The sequence below is a fragment of the Marmota flaviventris genome, chromosome 9 (assembly GCF_047511675.1).
Source record: "Marmota flaviventris isolate mMarFla1 chromosome 9, mMarFla1.hap1, whole genome shotgun sequence".
Lineage (NCBI taxonomy): Eukaryota > Metazoa > Chordata > Mammalia > Rodentia > Sciuridae > Marmota > Marmota flaviventris.
In genome coordinates this window covers 29,641,075-29,660,300 of record NC_092506.1, presented here as the reverse complement: position 1 = coordinate 29,660,300, position 19,226 = coordinate 29,641,075, and the positions used below count along the sequence as shown (strand labels likewise).

The 19,226-nt window shown below is 36.8% G+C and overlaps 1 protein-coding gene across 2 annotated transcripts in view; it reads left to right on the top strand.

Moving 5' to 3' along the window:
- Trim44 (tripartite motif containing 44) overlaps positions 1-19,226 on the top strand; it is a 112,188-nt gene that overhangs the window by 15,037 nt on the left and 77,925 nt on the right. For both annotated transcript variants that reach the window (XM_027936440.2, XM_071616300.1), the window contains exon 2: positions 5,817-5,894. In XM_027936440.2, the coding sequence (XP_027792241.1) occupies positions 5,817-5,894 (78 nt within the window). The remainder of the gene's footprint in view (positions 1-5,816; positions 5,895-19,226) is intronic.

Genomic DNA, 19,226 nt, shown 5'->3' with positions numbered 1-19,226 from the left:
TTTGAGATCAGTTGCTTTTCATACATTATTTTTTTTTTTTCATACATTATTTAATGTGATCCTCAGTATAACTCTGTACTAAGCTGTGATGTTATGATTCCCATTTTATAGGTGAGGAAACTGACACTCAAAGAGGTTAACTTTGGGTGGGTGTTACCCAGCTTGTCAGTGGAAGGACTTGGATTTGAATCCAAGTCTGACTTTGAAGTATATATTCTTTTTCACATCTCATTTGCCTATACTCTCAATTATTGCCACTCACATTAAGCTTTCTAAGTCGCACTGACATATTCTCTTGATGTTTACTATCTATATGAAGGCATTTTTTATGTAAATATTCCAAAATCATTTTTTTCCCATTTCTTTGAAGATTTTTTCCTTGCTGTTCTGCAGTATATTTTGATTATTAACAAATGGTTTTGTTCATTTTTTTTTATTCAGTGCTTCTCTAGCTTAGTACCTGATACTTAGCAGTCATGATATATCATTATTCAATTAATACTAACAATAAATAACCATTACCAAAATTTATTGAGAACTTAGCATGTGCTAGCTTCTGTACTATAAACCTTTTTACTTTTTTTTTTTTTTATACCAGAGATTGAACCCAGAGGTGCTTATCACTGAGCCACATCTCCAGCCCTTTTTATTTTTTTATTTTGAGACACGTCTTGCAAAGTTGCTTAGGGCATCCCTAAATGCTGAGTCTGGCTTTGAACTTGTGATCCCCCAAGTTCCTGGGATTGTAGACATGTGCCGTCATGCCTGGCTGGTACTATAAACTTTTTACACATTATTTCACTTAATTTTTACTACAGTTTTTTCACATACAGTATTTATTTAAGGTATGTTTATATGTTACTTGAAGTTAATGACATGATTTTTTTTCTTTTAAGCTCTTCACTTATTCAACATATATTTATTGAAGGCTTGCAATTTGCCAGGTGGAAGCTGGTTCTGCAAGGCTCAGGAGTAACCCAGGAGGCATAGAATCTCATCTACACATGCCTGATACTATAATAAAGCTGAGACCCTTAGATCACATGCCATCTGGGGTTTTATACCTGGGGGAAGCTTGACACACTTGGCTGAAGAGTTGTAGGACTTTCTGTCTAGGTGGAACAAGAATAGCCTTGGTGACCTGACTTTTTCCCTCTTTCTTGCTAAGAGTTCTCAGAGTTAACTGTAGAAAGTGCTGGAAATGTAACATCCTGAGATAAGCCTAGATTCCATTCTTGTTCCTCCTAGACAGGAAGTCCTGCAACTAACACAAATACATGGAACTAAATCTAAAACCCTTCTTCTATCATCCCTAATACCAATCCCAGTAGTTATTACTTTTCTTTTACATACTTACATCACCTATAGAACATATGTACTTATTATGTATATTATTTTACATTTTTTTTCTTTTTTAATTTTACACTATGTCTTGCTGTATGTATGGATCTACTTTATTCCTTTTATTTGCTATAAGGTATTCCTTAGTTTGTAAATTACATAGTTTATTTAGCCTTTCTCTATGTATGAATGCTTAGGGTGTTTACAGTTTTCAGTATTACAAGTAATGTTGCAATAAATATCTTTGTGCATGCCCCCTTGAGAGATGAATCAATGTTTCTCAAGAGGAAAGGAAAAGTGGACTTGCTAGGCATGTGACTTCAGAGTAGCATTTCCATTTTACACTTCAGTCAGCAATATATGGAAGCCCTCAGTTTACCTTAAGCCCCTTAACACCTGCTGTTATTAGATTACATTTTTTTTCAGTCTGATGGGTAAGAAATGATATCTTAATTATGAGTAAGTTTAAACATCTTTGGATGTATTTATTAACCGTTTTTCATTTCTTCTATGTCCATGCCCTTTTGTTGGGATTTCTTTGGGGTTTAATTGTCTTTTTCTTATTAATTTACAGGAATTCTTTTAATATTCTTGATTAATCTCTTCTGTTGTACATGTTATAATTTTTTTTTTTATTTTTCATCGTTTTGATCCTGGTTTTGCTGCTTTTATTTGGGGGAACAATTGAGATTCCACTATCTCCTTTTATTGTGTTATCATGAAATGCCAATTAAAGGGTGCATGAGCTCTGTGATTTTTGGGAATCCTCATTTTATTTCTACCAGATATTCTCAGCTGTAAAGTGAGAATACACTATCTTTTAGAGTTACTGTGAAATGCCAATGAAAGAGCATATGCATATGTTTCAGAGAATAAAAAATAACTTAGTATGTAAGGTATTTTTTTTATCATGACTCACTTCTAGAAGCTGGCTTTTGTGAAGCCTTTTAACTTCCACAAATTGATCAATTCCTCAGGTGTAGGTGTCACAGCATGGTGCTTGTCTCTTTATTCTGTACTTTTTTGGGGAAAGAAAATAGTACATAAACAAGATATGTTCACATTGAACTGTGTTGTTGGAATGCATTGGTGGATGAAGGTGCAGTGTGGATATCAGGAAAGTCCCACTTCTTCTCTAGTCATAATGCTTGCCTCAAGATTGATACTTATACTCGGATGCCACCTTCAGACCTAGATAGACCCATGTTCTGTGTTCCATGCTTTTGAAGTCCCCTCCTTTGACCATGCCCGTCACCTTCCTGTTACTCGAGTACCCAGGCTCCAAAAATTATCCGATACAATGTCCTGAGCCTGCTCTGTGGTCCTATGGAGACTCTTCCTGAGTTCATCTGCTTGCAGATGGACCAAAGGCATTGAACTCCACCCCTGGTATATATGTATCCCTAGGTTTCAGGTGTGGCTAAAGGGACAGTTTGAGAGGTGTCTTCTCAGAGCTTGGACAGTAAGTAGCTTGAACACCTGTGTACAAGGCTCCTTGGGGGTACAGGAAAGCAGGGGTTTGGGTAGGGAGGATTTGGACCAGCATCCTCCATACCAGCTCTGCAGCTGTCAGGGTCAGGTCTGCCCAGAAGAGCCTTTCTCTTTTGACCAGCTGCTTTTTTTATGTTTTTTTTTTTTTTTTTTCTTTTAAAGCCATTGGGGAAGGTTTTCTTCACCACTCATTTAGAGGCTGAGTATAGCATTTTCAACATAGAGCCCAATTAATCTTTGAGAATAATTCTCAAGAGAGTCAGCTGGGGGGGCCAATGGGTGAATTTCCTGATTGGAGGCTCTCTTCAGGTGCCGCCGCCTGTCCCTAGGCGAAGGCAAGCTGCCTGTGCTTTGTGTAAAGGAGGAAGGATTCTGCTGACACTCTGCATTTTTATGAAAGAAGGTGAAGGGCTCCCTTATCTTTCTGTACAAGGCACATCTGCCTGCAAACAGACTGTCTGCTTCTTAGGAATTCCTTCCGTAGTTCTGTTTTGCTGAAAGGTTCAAGGCCCAGTTTGCTACATTCCTTTCTGTTTTTAGAGCCATGGGGAAAGTCATAACACATTAGGCTTTTGCTGAAGAGCTTAAAATGGGTGCTGGCAGCTGGGATGGGGTGAAAGAGAGCTTTCCAGGGACAAATGACCTGCTTGTTCAACCAATGAGAAGGAATGATATCACTAGACAGGCTTTATTGTCTGATCATCTGGTAAAAGCAGGATTGTCTGAAAACTTAACCCTTTTTTAGGTACTTCAGATCTCTCTCACTCCCTCATATGTGACTTCTAGATTCCTTTTCCCAGCTGTCTTTTTCTGAGACCATAGAGATTGAAGATTGTTTATAACTCCCCTAATTTCTACAATCATTTTAAAAAGTAGAAATTAGTACAATGTAGAACCATAGCTAGCATAGAAATGTGATCTGTTCAGAAAGCATATCTAAAGCAGATATTGGTCATAGTCATGTTACATTTGACTTTTGCTTTCATATGTAGACTTGGGAGAAGGAGTAGATTGGGAGGGGAAAGATTTAACATATAATGTATTTCAATCCTTTCAGTGGTTCTTACTAAGTATTTCCTGTTTTGGAGTAACTGAAATTAGTTCTATAAATCTCCTCACTGATCTAGAGGCCAAGGCCAATTTTGAGTAAGAGATAGTTGTAGTGTTTGTTTATTATCATCTATTCCCCTATAAAAATGACAATCTTTTTTTTTTTTGTGTGTGTGTGGTTCCACAGATCAAACCAAAGGCCTTGCACAAACTAGGCAAGTGTTTCTAACTCTCAGTTACATATCCAGCCCACCTTACCCCCAACCCTTTTTTCAGTGGTGTTGGGGATTAAGCTCAGGAGCATTTGCCACTGAGCTACATCCTCAGCCCTTTTCATTTTTTTCTTTTAAGACAGGCTCTTGCGAAATTGGCAAGCTTGAGTTTGGGATCCTCCTGCTTCAGCCTCCCAAGTAGCTGGGATTACAGATGTGTGTCACCACACCTGACTCTTCTTACTTCTTTATGCCTTCATTTCTTCACTGGTAAAATGAATGGTCATACCCTGTGCAACAGAATTGTTGAGATAAGAAAATAAAGTAGTTCTTAAAATTGCAGATAATGACACATGTGCATACACACGTTATCATTAATGCACATTCATGTCTTAAGGTTAAGTTTGTTCATTTGTACAGCAGGCTTTTTACAATGCCTTCTTATGCTGGGCACAGGAGACACAGAGATATAAAAGATGTAGTTCTTACCTTTAAAGAACTTTTAAAACAAGAGAGAGACAAAGAGTAATAATAAAACTATCTCATACTCCTGTTGTGTTTACCCTGTGCTAGGCCTTGTTCTGTGAATCTTGACATATTAACTATTTAATCTTACTACATACCTATGAAATAGATACTACTGTAGTTAGTTCCAATTTATAGGTAAAGAAATACAGACACAAGGAAGCTAAGTGATGTGCCTAAGATCACACAGCTAGTTGAGATTTGAATCTGGCAATATGGTTGTACAGTCTGAACTCTAAGTTTGGGTTGACCAACATGATAGTCACTAGCCTTGTGTGGCTTTGGAGTACTTGAAATGTGGCCCAAATTGAATTGGGCTATAGGTGTAAAAAAACAAAAGGTTTCAAAGATTTAGTGTGGAAAAAAATGTAATATATTGAAATTACATAGTGCAAATGATAATATTTTAGACATATTGAGTTACATTAAATACATTAAAATTACTTTCACTTTTTTATTGTAGCCACAAGAAAATTTAAATTATATACAGGCTTACCTGTGAGGGTAAGGTTGGACTGTTCTATAAATCATTACACTGTAATAACAACAGGTGACATTTGGAGCATTTACTATGTGCCACATACTGTGCAAACACTGTTTCAATTAAACCTCATAATGACCTATTTATTTTCCCCAGTTTTTTAGAAGATTTTGAGAAATTCAGTAATTTTCTTTGGTTAGTCATTGATAGACCTCAGATTTGAAACTCTATTTGTCTGACTCAAAAACCTTGTACTCTTAACCAGCACATTGTAATTCTGTTTTCTGTTAAGTCTTGGATGGTTTTCATCACTTTTATTTTTATAAGAATATTTAATATTGCATAGTTCTGTCACTGATACATAAAAGTTTAAAATAAAAATCAGTAGGCCATAAGATGCAAATTTCTTTTGCAGGGCTTTGGCCTTCAGTGAATACCAGCACAGTTGAGTCTGAGATGAAGCAGTGAGTCAGCCTGTACAAATTGCATTTAATTTTCATTCCAGTAGTTCTTTCAGGTCACTGGGCAATTTATGTCCTAACCCTCTTTGTCTGTAGAGAAGGGGAAGGGTCAGTGCAGTGCAGGTCTCCCTAAGTTGTTCAGTTCTCTTGGATGATAAGAAGAAAAAATTGCTTTCCATTTCATTGTCCTCTGAAATTCTGTTTAAGAGAAAAACAAAATGCTCTCTAGTGACCCTTGACTTTTCTTTCTTCTAGAGCAAAGACTCAGGAGGACTGAAGGCAGCCATGATAGAATTGGTGGAAAGGTTAAAGTTCAAGAGCTCAGATCCTAAAGTAAGTATTGTTTTGAAATTGATTGGATGTTGGTACCCCAAGCATTTTGTTCTCCTTGAGCTACTACGTTTGAGGAATGTTAATGATCATCTCTGTGAACATTACATTAAGGTCTAATTAAAGCCAGGCACGGTGGCACATGCCTATAATCCTAGTAGCTCGGGAGGATGAGGCAGGAGGATTGTGAGTTCAAAGCCAGCCTCAGCAAAGGTGAGGTGCTAAGCAACTCAGTGAGACCCTGTCTCTAAATAGAATACACAATAGAGCTGGGGATGTGGCTTAGTGGTCAAGTGCCCTTGAGTTCATTTCCCGATATCTTCCCCCACCAAAAAAAAGATCTAATTAAGCCTACCCATCAAAATCAGTATTCTGATATTCTTGTAGATATGTCATGTTTTCCCTCTTATTTTATGACTTAACAATACATAATCATTAATTATAACTGTAGAGAAGTGCATTTTTAATATATGTTTACTTGACTTTTGAGATTTCTATCCCCTGTGTATATAAATCCAACTGAAGGCATTTGAGATACTGATCAGCCTAATGCTTGGGACTGGAACAGGATAGAGGACCCATTCAGTTGGTGTTCAGTACTGAAGTCTTGTCTCTCCCCCATGTACTGAAGCCAGCTGCCACTGAATATCCTTTTGTTCCCATGACCTTGAGGTTTAAGTGTCTAGTTTTTTTTTTGGGTTGGGGGCTGGAGGGTTGATATTCTAGGGTTTGCCATACCCAGGTGGAGGTGGAGTGGGAACAGAACATGCTGCAGGGATTATAACTAACTCAGATTCCTTTCTCCTTCCTTCTGAGACAATTAATGTGGTACTGCCTGGTATTAGGACCAGCTGGGCTCTGCCTGAGACTCAAAGCCTCTCACAATAAAACAGGGAAAGGATCTTAGTTTAATTTACCCTGTCTCCTTTACCCTATCCCTGAATTCCTTATAAAGGGAATGGGTCTAGCATTTCTTGAGTACCTACTGAGAGTGGGCTAGGTACCTTACATAATTATTGTAAAATATTCATAACAAACAATTTTCAAATTTTTTTATTTGTTTTAATTAGTTTTACATGACAGTAAAATGCATTTATGCATTTTGATATGTCATACATAGATGGGATATAATTTCTCATTTTTTCTGAGTGTACATGTTGCAGAATCATATTGGTCAGGTAGTCACATATATACATAAAGTAATAATGTCTGTTTATTTCTACTGTCTTTCCTATCCTCACATCCCCTCCCCTACCAATACTTCCCTCTACCTAATCTAAAGTAAAACTGTTCTTCCCTAGCCCCCACCTTATTGTGAATTAGCATCCACATGTTAGAGAAAACATTTGGCCTTTGGTTTTGTGGGATTGGCTTATTTTGCTTAGCATGATATTCTCTAACTCCATCCATTTACTGGCAAATGCCATAATTTCACTCTTCTTTAAAACTGGATAATATTCCATTGAGTGTATATACCACATTTTCTTTATCCATTCATCTATTGAGGGATACCTAGGTTGGTTCCATAGTTTAGCTGTTGTGAATTGAGCTGCTATAAACATTGACGTGGCTGCATTACTGTAGTTTGCTGATTTTAAGTCCTTTGAGTATAAAGGACTTTATACTCAAAGGACTTAAAATGGTGGTTCCGTTCCAAGCTTTCTGAGGAATCTCCACATTGCTTTCTGTCCCACCAGCAATGTATTAGTGTACCTTTTTTACCACATCCTTGCCAACATTTATTGTTGCCTGTATTCTTGATGATTGCCATTCTGACAGTAGAGAGATGAAATCTTAGAGTAGTTTGATTTGCATTTCTCTAATAGCTAGTGATACTGGACATTTTTTCATATATTTGTTGATCAGTTGTATTTCTTCTTTGAAGTGTCTGTTGAGTTCCTTAGCCCATTTATTGATTGGGTTATTTGGTTTTTTGAGGCATTTATATATCCTAGAGATTAATGCTTTATCAGAGGTGCATGTAGTGAAGATTTTCTCCCAATCTGTCCTCACGTTATCGATTGTTTCCTTTGCTGAGAAGAAGCTTTTTAATTTGAATCCATCCCATTTATTGATTCTTGATTTTATTTCTTGAGCGTTGGGAGTCTTGTTAAGGAAGTCAGATATTAGGCTTATGTGAAAATTTGGGTCTATTTTTTCTTCTATTAGGCGCAGGGTCTCTGTTCTAGTGCCTAAGTCTTTGATCCACTTTGAGTTGATTTTTGTGCAGGGTAAGATATAGAGGTTTAATTTCATTCTGCTACATACAAATTTCTAGTTTTTGCCAGCACCATTTTTTGAAGACATTATCTTTTCTCCAGTGAATGTTTTTGGCACCCTTGTCTAATATGAGATAGATAACCATATTTATGTGGGTTTGTCTCTGTGTCCTCTATTATGTACCATTGGTCTACAAGTCTATTTTGGTGCCAATACCATGCTGTTTTTGTTACTATTGCTCTGTAGTATAGTTTAAGGTCTGGTATTGTGATGCCTCCTGCTTCACTTTTCTTGCTAAGGATGGCTTTAGCTATTCTGGGTCTCTTATTTTTTCGAATAAATTTCATGATTGCCTTTTCTATTTCTATGAAGAATGTCATTGGGATTTTAGTAGGAATTGCATTAAATCTGTGTAATGCTTTTGGTAGTATGGCCATTTTGACAATATTAATTCTGCCTATCCAGGAGCATGGAGATCTTTCCATCTTCTGAAGTTTTCTTCAAATTCTTTCTTTAGTGTTCTGTAGTTTTCATTGTAGAGGTCTTTCACCTCTTTTGTTAGAATGATTCTCAGGGGGTTTTTTGGTTTGTTTGTTTTAATCCTAATTTCTCTTTCAGTGGATTCATTGCTGATGTATAGGAATGTGTTTGATTTATGGGTGTTAATTTTATATCCTGCTACTTTGCTGAATTTATTTATTCTAGAAATTTTCTGGTGGAATTTTTTGATCTTCTAGATACAGAATCATGTCATCAGCAAATAGTGACAGTTTGAGTTCTCCTTTACGTATTTGTATCCATTTAATTTCTTTCTTTTGTCTAATTGTTCTGGCTAGAGTTTTAAGAATGATGTTGATTAGAAGTGGTGAAAGAAGTCATCCTTGTCTTGTTCCAGTTTTTAGTGGGAATGCTTTCAGTTTTTCCTCCATTTAGAATGATGCTGGCCTTGGGTTTAGCATATATAGCTTTTACAATGTTGTGGTATGTTCCTACTATCCCTAGTTTTTCTAGTGTTTTTACTGTATTTTGTCAAATGCTTTTTCTGCATCTATTGAGATGATCATATGATTCTTGTTTTTAAGTCTATTAATATGATGAATTACATTTATTGATTTGTTGAACCAGTCATGCATGCACCACTTGATCGTGGTGCACTATCTTTTTAATATGTTTTGTATGCAATTTGCCAGAATTTTATTGAGAGTTTTTGCATCTATGTTTATCAGGGATATTGGTCTGAAGTTTTCTTTCCTTGATGTGTCTTTGTCTGATTTTGGTATCAGGGTCATATTAGCTTCATAAAATGAGTTTGGAATGCTTCCCTCCTTTTCTATTTCATGGAATACTGTTGAGGAGTATTGGTTTTAATTCTTCTTTTGAAAGTCTTGTAGAACTCGGCTGAGAATCCATCTGGTCCTGGGCTTTTCTTGGTTGGTAGGCTTTTGATGGCCTTTTCTATTTCACTACTTGAAATTGATCTGTTTAAATCATGTATGATCTCATTCAGTTTGGGTATGTCATATGTCTAGAAATTTGTTGATTTCTCTGATATTTTCTATTTTATTTAGAGTATAAATTTTTACACAGTTTCTAATTATCTTCTGTATTTCAGACTTGTCCCTTGTGATATTTCCTTCTTTATCTTGTATTTTAGTAATTTGAGTTTTCTTTCTTTTTCTCTTCATTAACATGGCCAGGGGGGGTTATCTATTTTATTTATTTTTTCAAAGAACCAACTTTTTGTTTTGTCAGTATTTTCCGTTGTTTCTTTTGTTTTGATTTGATTTCAGTTCTGGTTTTGACTATTTCCTGTCTATTACTGCTTTTGGTGTTGATTTATTCTTCTTTTTCTAGGTCTTTGAGATGTAGTGTTAGGTCATTACTTGTTGACTTTTTATTCTTTTTGTAAAATATTTTTTTTAGTTGTAGTTGGACACAATATCTTTATTTATTTTTATGTGGTGCTGAGGATCGAACTCAGTGCCTCACCTATGTGAGGCGGGCGCTCTACCAATGAGCTACACCCCAGCCCAGACTTTTTTATTCTCCTAATGAATGCACTCAATACAATAAACTTTCCTCTTAGTACTGTCTTCATAGTGTCCAGAGAGTTTTGATACGTTGTATCAGTGTTCTTATTTACCTCTAAGAATTTTTAAAATTTCATCCATGATTTCTTCTACTATTTATTCATCATTCAATTGTGCATTATTTAGTCTCTATTTGTTACAGTAGCTTTGATTTTTTATTTCATCATTGGTTTCTAATTTCATTCCATTGTGGTCTGACAAAATGCAGGGTATTATTTCTGTTTTTTTTGTATTTACCAGAAGTTGCTTTGTGGCATAATATTTGGTCTATTTTAGAGAAGGAGCCATGTGCTGCTAAGAAGAAAGTATATTTTCTCGTTGATGGATGAAATATTCTATATATGTCTGTTAAGTCTAAATTATTGATTGTATTATTTAGTTCTATTGTTTTCTTATTTAATTTTTGTTTGGAATATCTGTCTAGTAATGAGAGAGGTGTGTTAAAATCACCCAGTATTATTGTATTGGGTCTGTTTGACTCTTGAAATTGAGAAGGGTTTGTTTGATGTACATAGGTGTTCCATTGTTTGGGGCAAAAATATTTATAATTGCATATATATATATATATATATATATATATATATATATATGTATATATACTTCCTTTAAGAAGTATGAAATGTCCTTCTTTGTCTCTTCTGATTTGATTTGAAGTCTACTTTATCTGAGGTGAGAATAGAAACCCCTGCTTGTTTACACAGTCTATATGAGTGGTAAGTTTTTTTCCCATCCTTTCACCTTCAGCCGGTGGTTGTCTTTGCCCATGAGGTAAGTCTCTTGAAGATAGCATTGTTGGGTCTTGCTTTTTAATCTAATCTGATAATCTATGTCTTTTGATTGATAAGTTTAGGTCGTTAAAATTCAAGGTTATTATTGAGGTATGACTTGTATTCCCTGTCATTTTAATTTATTTCTGGTTTTTGATTTGTCTTAGTTTCTCATTTGGTTGAATGTCCCTTTAGTGTAGATCCTCCCTTTGCTGGTTTCACTTCATCCTCATGGAATATTTTGTTGAGAATGCTCTGAGAGTAGGCTTTCTAGTTATGAATTCTTTTAATTTTTGCTTATCATGGAATGTTTTAATTTTATCTTCAAATCTGAAACTTAATTTTGATGGATATGAAATTCTTGATTGGCATTCATTTTCTTTCAGAGCTTGAAATATATTATTGGACCTCCTAGCTTTGAGGCTCTGGGTTGAGAAATCAGTTGAGATCCAAATTGATTTCCCTCTATATATTATTTGATTTTTTTTCTCTCATAGCCTTTACGATTTTAATCTTTATTATCTGTGTCACTCATTTTCATTATAATGTGTCCCGGTTGGGTCTGCTGTAATATTGTACATTTGGGGTCCTGAATGCCTCTTATATTTGATTTTCCATTTCATTTTTTTAGGTTCGGGAAATTTTCTGCTATTATATCATTGAAAATATTGTGCATTCCTTTGGTTTGTATCTCTACTCCTTCATCTATTCCAATAACTATTAAATTTACTCTTTTCATGTTATCCCATAATTCTGGGATATTCTGTTCATGGTTTCTTACATCTTCACCGCATGTTCAGCTCTACTTTCAAGATTATATATGTTATCTTCATTGTCTAAGGTTCTGTCTTCCAAGTGGTCTAGTCTGTTGGTGATACTTTCTATTGAATTTGTAATTTGGTTTACTGATTTCTTCATTATGAGGATTTCTGCTTGTTTTTTTTCTCCCCACGATCTCTAACTCTATTGAAGTGTTCTTTCACTTCCTGTATTTGTTCTTTGATTTCACTCCTCATACTATCCTTTACTTCATATATCAATTTAACTATATACAATCTGAACTCCTTCTTGGACATTTCTTCTACCATGTTATCAGTGGCTTCTGTTGCTTGAAGCATCTTGGTTTGCTTGGGGCCCTTTATTCCCTCGTTTTTTCATGTTGTTAGTGTGTTTGCCTCTGCCACGCGACCAGCTCTGGCTTCATGAAAGAAGGTTCAATTCATGAGTAATTGCTAGGGAGTTTTAAATTAAAGAGACAAGACTCTTATTACCTTTAATACCAGCTCCAGGATGGCTTCTCCTAGCTCCCGCCTCCAGCCACCTAATGCGGTGGCGAGGTTTACAGAAGAGATGAGAGAGAGAGAGAACACACACCAGGGAGTAGGCTTTTATTAGGGAACAAAAAATTCCAGGGAAAATCCCATCCAATGAAGGTTAAGGTGGGCAGCATCCCAAGGTCAGCGGCCAGACACACCTCTGCACGGATAAGCCCTCGGACCTGGGAAAGGGTGGGGAAAGCACTAACACAGCTGTGTCAAAGCGCCTCTCACCCAGCCAGGGAGGTAACTCAAATCATGTGCGAGGATGGCCTCCCACATTTGCCCATCTAAAAGTATGGATCTAAGGCAGGATAAATTCTACCCTGTAGTCCTATAATGTCCCTGAAGGTTTCCAGCACTTCACCTTTACTGGTAAGACCAATATCAACAGCACCCTGTGTACACACTATATAGCCTTAAATCTAATAGCTCCCCACTAAGGCATCTTCTGCTTTCTTGCATTAAACCAAAATGATGAGTTCAATAACTATCTATAGTACAAACAGAAAATTTGTTAAAATGATTTACAATTTCAGATGGTAGGTGAGAGAACAGAGGTAGTGTAGTATGCAATATTCTCGAGGGAGGAAGAGAGAAACTAGAAGTAAAAATTCACAGGAAGAGTGGAATAGGAGCCAACAGAGATTGACTGTTGTTTGGAGAAAAGTTGGAAAGAAAATAGACTTTTGGAAAAAAAGTTGGAAAGAAAATAGAAACAGGAAGAATACAAACAAAGAAAAAAAATAAAGACATAAGAATACAACAGAAATGCAAAACACCATTCATATATCATTGTCCTCCACACGCTGATGCATAAAAAACATCCTGTTCCAAATATCGTAGAGAGATTAGTGAATCAAAAAATAAAATAAAATAAATCTTGCTGGAAAGTTGAACTGTCTCTGTCAGTGTTCAACAGTTTCTAAGCCCTGTCTCTGTCGTCTCTTGGTATCTCCAAACCCAGATCAGCCCTCACAGACCCAGTCTCTATCCCACCGATCTGGGCTTCAGATTCTTCAGGCTCTGCCACATTGCAGTCCCAAGATCTCAGTGCTGCTCCTACTTGCAGAGAGACCACCAGGGATACACTCATGCAAAGGAGCAACCCCAAGATACAGCAGCAAGACAAGAGCCACCAGCACTCTCAGCAGGAAGACCTCAGGCAGTCACCCCCATACTGGGTCTGCAGGTCCCAGCTGGAATCCCCAGACAGAGGCTCTTTTGGTGGTAAACCTGCTAGCACCCAGGGCCCAGGCCCTGACTGGTGTCCCAAAATTGGTGCAGCTATGTGCAGCCAAACCTGGAGTCTCCTTCAGAGCAGTCCTCTAGGCCATGATAGCAACAGTAGTGGCAGAGGTTGTTGGCAGCAGGCAGTGGGTCACCAGTAGTGGCGGCTGTAGAGGCAGCTGCAACTGCAGCTATGGAGACTGCATCACCAGGAGATCTTCAGGTATCAGCAGCAGTGTTGGCTTCTGTTGCATCCGGGGCAGCAGTTTCTTCTGTGGCAACAGCACCCAGAAAGAAGACCTCCACGTGATCTCAGGCTGGCAGCAGTGGAATCAGAGGCAGCCATGATTGACAGGAGACTCATTTCAGCGGCAGTGACCTTGGAGGTAGCCTGGGAAATCACATCTGTGATTACCAAGGCAGTGCCCAGAGAAGAGACCTTCGGGCACAGCAGTGGCTTCTGCAGCAGCCCAGAAAGAAGACCTCCAGGCAACCTCAGGCTGGAAGCAGAGAAATCAGAGGCAGCAGCAATCACAAAATTTTAATCATTTTAAGTGTACAGTTCAGTGGCATTAAGTACATTTACACTGTTATGCATCCATCATCATTGTATGTCTCCAGTATCTTTTTATTATCCCAAACTGAAACTCTGAGCCCATTAAACACTAATTTCTCATTCCCCTTTTCCCTTACATACTTAAAAAAAAATTTTTTTTTTGTACTTGTAGATGGACAGAATGCCTTTATTTTATTTGTTTATTTTTCTGTGTGCTAAGGATGGAACCCAGTGCCTCACATGTGCTAGGTAAGCGCTGTACCACTGAGCTACAGCCCCAGCCCCCCTTATATACTTTAGATTAGTGCAACAACCCTGTAAAATAGTTATTATCCCTGTTTTGTCGATAAGGACACTGAGGCTTAGAGAGGTGGAGTCATTTGTCCTAAATGTGGTATGATGTAGAGGTGAAATTCAAATTCTGACTCCATGCTTGTATTCTTTGTTTTATGGTATGCCACAAACTAAGCACTAGGTTTTGTCTCTCTTCTCGTATTTACTCACATTGTGCCTTTTTTTTTCTAAGCTAAAACACGATAGCTTCGAAAAAGCTAAGACAGAGGCAGTGACAGGATCTTCAGAAGGCAGCTGTGGCCACCGATCTACAAAATAATTCTATTTTCATATGCCATTGAAAGTATTGGGGCATTAATACTATCTTTTGTCTTCTGGTGTAGTTAAGGTTCTGGAGGTAGTGAATATTTTGACAGAGAAAAATTTAAGTAAACTTTATCAACTCTCCTAATAACTCAGTGTTCAAGGGCAGGTACTATAAATAGTTTTTTTCTTTAGTGAACATGAACCAATTAATTGTTTTATTTGTTTGTTTCTTTCTTTTCTTTCCTTCCTTCCTTCCTTCCCTCCTTCCTTTCTTTTGATTCAACCCAGGGGCACTTTATCACCAAGCCACATCCCCAACCCTTTTTCATATTTTTATATTTTATTTTGAGACAGGGTTTCACTGAGTTGTTTAGGGTCTTGTAAAGTTGCTTAGACTGGCTTTGAACTTGTGATACTTCGGCCTTGGACTCTCAAGCCATTGGAATTACAGGCGTGTGCCACCACTCCAGATTTAACCAATTAATTTTTAAAGCTCACTGAAAGCTTTCTTACATGTTTCTCTGGATTCTGAGGGAACCATTATTCTGAGAGAGGTATATTTTCTGTTTTTGCCACACCCATGTGCTTATAATTAGCAGGGTAGTGAAGAGGGAAAGATGATATAGATAAAGTGCTCTAGCTTCCTTTAAGAATACATGTAGTGCTTCTAATGGCCCACTTGCCAGCATTGAAATGATTAAGTAGAAGGATGAGAGAAATCTGTGGAAGCCTCAGAGATTCCCCGTGGTGCACCATAAGCTAAAGGATATTTTAAGCAGCGGATTTGATTTTGGATATGTGTGTACACACATACCAGCCTTTTACCTTTAAGACTCTTCTTAGTCTGTCACATATGTGCTTTATGTACTTGAAGCCAGCTTGAAGAAAGGTGAACCTAATTGCAGAATGACTGTCAGGTCAGGAAGGAGGGTAAAAAATAGGACACTTAAGTATATAATTTCTATAACAATGAAATTTTCCGAGGAAATAAATTGGTGTCTTCTAAGAGAACCCTTAAGTTTTTGGTCTGTTCTGTTTTCCCATAGCATCCTATCATACCGTTTTTGAGTTGGCCTATTTAAGAAGGAAAGAATCTCTCAGGTTTTATGTCCTATTATTTCCTAGGTGTAGTGGCTTTATTACTTAGAAACACTGATTGAGTCATGGAGGACTGAGCACTCCCTATCACTTTCTTTAAAATTGCCTAAAGCATCACAGAGCTTGATTAGTCCAGACACTGAAGCCTGCTGGGGGCTGAGTTAATTTTTAACTTAAGAGTTTTTCCATAGAGTAGTGGTAGATGCCTAGATTAAATATTTTTTAAAATTATAAAACAATATATGCTTATAGATGAAAATATACAAATATTCCTAAAGGAAAAGTAAAATTAATTCCCCTCAAGTTAAGCACATTAACAATTTGGTCTATAATCTTGCAGACATTTTTCCTTTTTAAAATTTTTTTTTACAAAGGTCATACTGTACCTGTAAATTTGTGATTGCATTTTACATTATGCATAATATCTTAAACATTCTTCTGTATCAGTAATATAGACTTAATTCTTCTTATTGAGATACCTCACTTTATGTTAAACAGTTGTCAGACCCTTCATTTATTCCAGACCAGTGGTTCTTAAAGTTTAGTGTATATGAAAATCACCAGAGGGTTTATTACAGTACAGAGTGTTGAGCCCATTCCCAGAGTTTTTGATTCCCATAATCTGGGATGGCTAGAGAATTTTCATTTCTGTTGTCGCCCCAGGCAATGCTGATATTGTGGGTTCAGGGACCACACTTTGGGAACCATTCTGCTGGACAATGGCTATATTCCTTCATTCTTATTTTGATTTCTTTTTAAACTCCGTTCAACAAGTAGTCAGAACCTGGATAAGACTCATTTACAAGAAAATGAAATACATAAAAATTTAGTCTTAGTGAAACAAATAAATCTAGCAGAGATAGCAAAAGAATAGTTAATGGGAAAGGGAAATGGATTGGAAAGTCAGCTCAGCCTGCCTAAGAGGACAGGATTACTTTAAACCATTATTTTCAAAAGACTAGCAAAGCCAAAAAGAGGGAATGGGGTTCTGGTCAGGATTTAAGAGGATGATCAAAGCGTATGTCATGATTTGGAAGTAGACTGAGTCCCCTGAAATCAAAGGAATATCAGGAAACATCAAATCCCAACCACTAGTGGTGGTTGAGTAATGGGCAAAGGACCCAGTGAAGTCATGTGCAGGTATGTTATTGGAGCCCTTTCTAAAGGGGTGTATCTCTAGGCATCTAGAATCTCCTTCATTGTGGATGATTACTTTTAATAACAATCATTAGTTTTTAAAAGAGGATTACTAGGAAGTAGTCTTTTAAATAGCAAACTATCCAAACGTATTTGACATGATTCAGTTTACAAAAACTTTTTTTTCTACCCAAACTTTCAGAAACATCTATTGCATAAGACTTTGTTTTTGGCGGGGAGGGGGTACTAGGGATTGAACCTTGGGGTGTTATACTGAACTATATCCCCAGCCCTTTTTATTTTCTTTTTTGAGATAGGGCCTCTGTAAGTTGCTGAGGTTAGCCTGGAACTTGGGATCCTCCTGACTCAGCCTCCCAAGTCCCTGGGATTATAGGTGCGTGCCACTGCATCTCTTTGTAAGGCAGACTTTTTATCTGTAGATTTCTTAGGTTTATGCTAAGCTTTAGGGAAATTAAAGATTTAATTTTGGTTGTATGTGTGTACACATGTCTGGAGTTTTAAGAAATGTAAGGTCACAACTTTCCTGACCATTATCTTTCATAGTTTATCAGAGGAAACCAATGTTCTAAAAACACATTGATTCCCTCCCCATCCTTTCCCTTGCCCAGTTCTCAGAAATCATTGAACCAAAAACATAACATGCTAAGTTCAATTAGACTAACCTCTTATTATGCAGTTAATATCAGCTGCTATGTTATTTCCATATATTGATTGCTTTTTCTTCCTCTAAAATGTGCTGTTGTTTCCTATAACTGATAGGCTTGAAGCAAACATACACAGTTATGTCTCAGATTCATACAACCTTTTAAGAAATTATTTTCAAAAAAATAGAAGCATCTTAAAACTCCATCCAAGTGGATTACATTGTTCTTTCTGACTGGAGTGGGATTGAACATGGGATCTAGTCATACTAAGACTGCCTAAAATATAACAGTTTTGTTGTTGTTGTTGTTGTCTCCAGCTTCTAGAGGTGTTCTTACTGAAGTATGAAACCAAGGAACTATCTAGCAACATGAAATTACTTAAATAGACCTGAGAAAGGTTTTCTTTCTTTATTATTTTTATTTAACATTTATATGGCATTTGTAATTTCAAAATAACTTTATAATCATTTTTCATTTATTGATGATATTGGCATGGAATAGCCCAGGACTTCACTCTTCTATACTAATCAGAATGTCAAAAATTATAGGTTTTGCATCTACAAATGATAATGCATATAAGCAAAACCTAATTTGAATCCTTGTTAGTGTTCATATTCTTTGTTATTCACAGAGCCAAACTAGGCTTTATCCTGCTTCTTTCCTGCCATTAAGACAGGAACATTCACTGGAGCAGTGTTTATTCAACTAACTGAAGCAAAGAATTGAGATGGCTAAGTAATAGTTACATATAACAGTGTTCCTTTGGTTGAGGGTTATTAGAACTTTTGACCTATTTCTTTGCTTTTGGTAAAAAAAAAATCATAAGGAGAGAATCTTGGAGAACATGTGTTTATCTTGTATCTGTAATGCTTATTCTGCATTATGTATTACAACAACCTTATGAAAATAAAAAGTCGTCCTGTTTTATGGATGAGCAGCCTGAAACTTAAAGGGGTTCAGTAGCTTGCCCGTAAGTGGTGAGATTAGAACTTAGCTTCAGATTTGTCCTATTACATGTTCTTCACCCCCATACTAGGGCTGAATCTGTGAACAAGCAGACATACATACATATAGCCTGCCATTCCTAGTGATACCGCCTTTCACAATTTATTTTTACCTCACACTCTTCTTTTACTTTGCTTTACTGGGATCTTTCAGCTATAACTTCCTTTATTCCAGAGCACAAGGACTGGTGAATGGCCTTTTCCAACAGAAAACATGGGAAGATGGCAAAAGAACAATAACGCCTAGAGAATTTAACCCTGGTTAAATGAAAAACTGAAGCAAGTGCTTCAACAGTTTGACCTGATGGATGAAGGACACCATTTGGGGAAAATATTCAGGCTTTCTTATGTCCAATCTAGGCTCTGAGGCATGAAATTACCCAGAAGCAAATGTGGCACCTTTTCATCTTTTATAGACACCTGGGCATCAGAAAGAGGAGAAATAGCTCTTTTCCCTCCTTTCCCATTCCTAGTCCTTTATCAACACAAAACCAAACAATTTCTCTCTCTTGCTATCCTTTAATTATAAAAATAATATATATTTTCTATGGAAAAATGTGGAAAATACAGATAGTTGTAAAGAGAAAAAAAGCTCCTGTTCTTCTGCAACCTGCTGCAGTTTATAGACTTTGAGTTTTTCAGTGTAGATTCT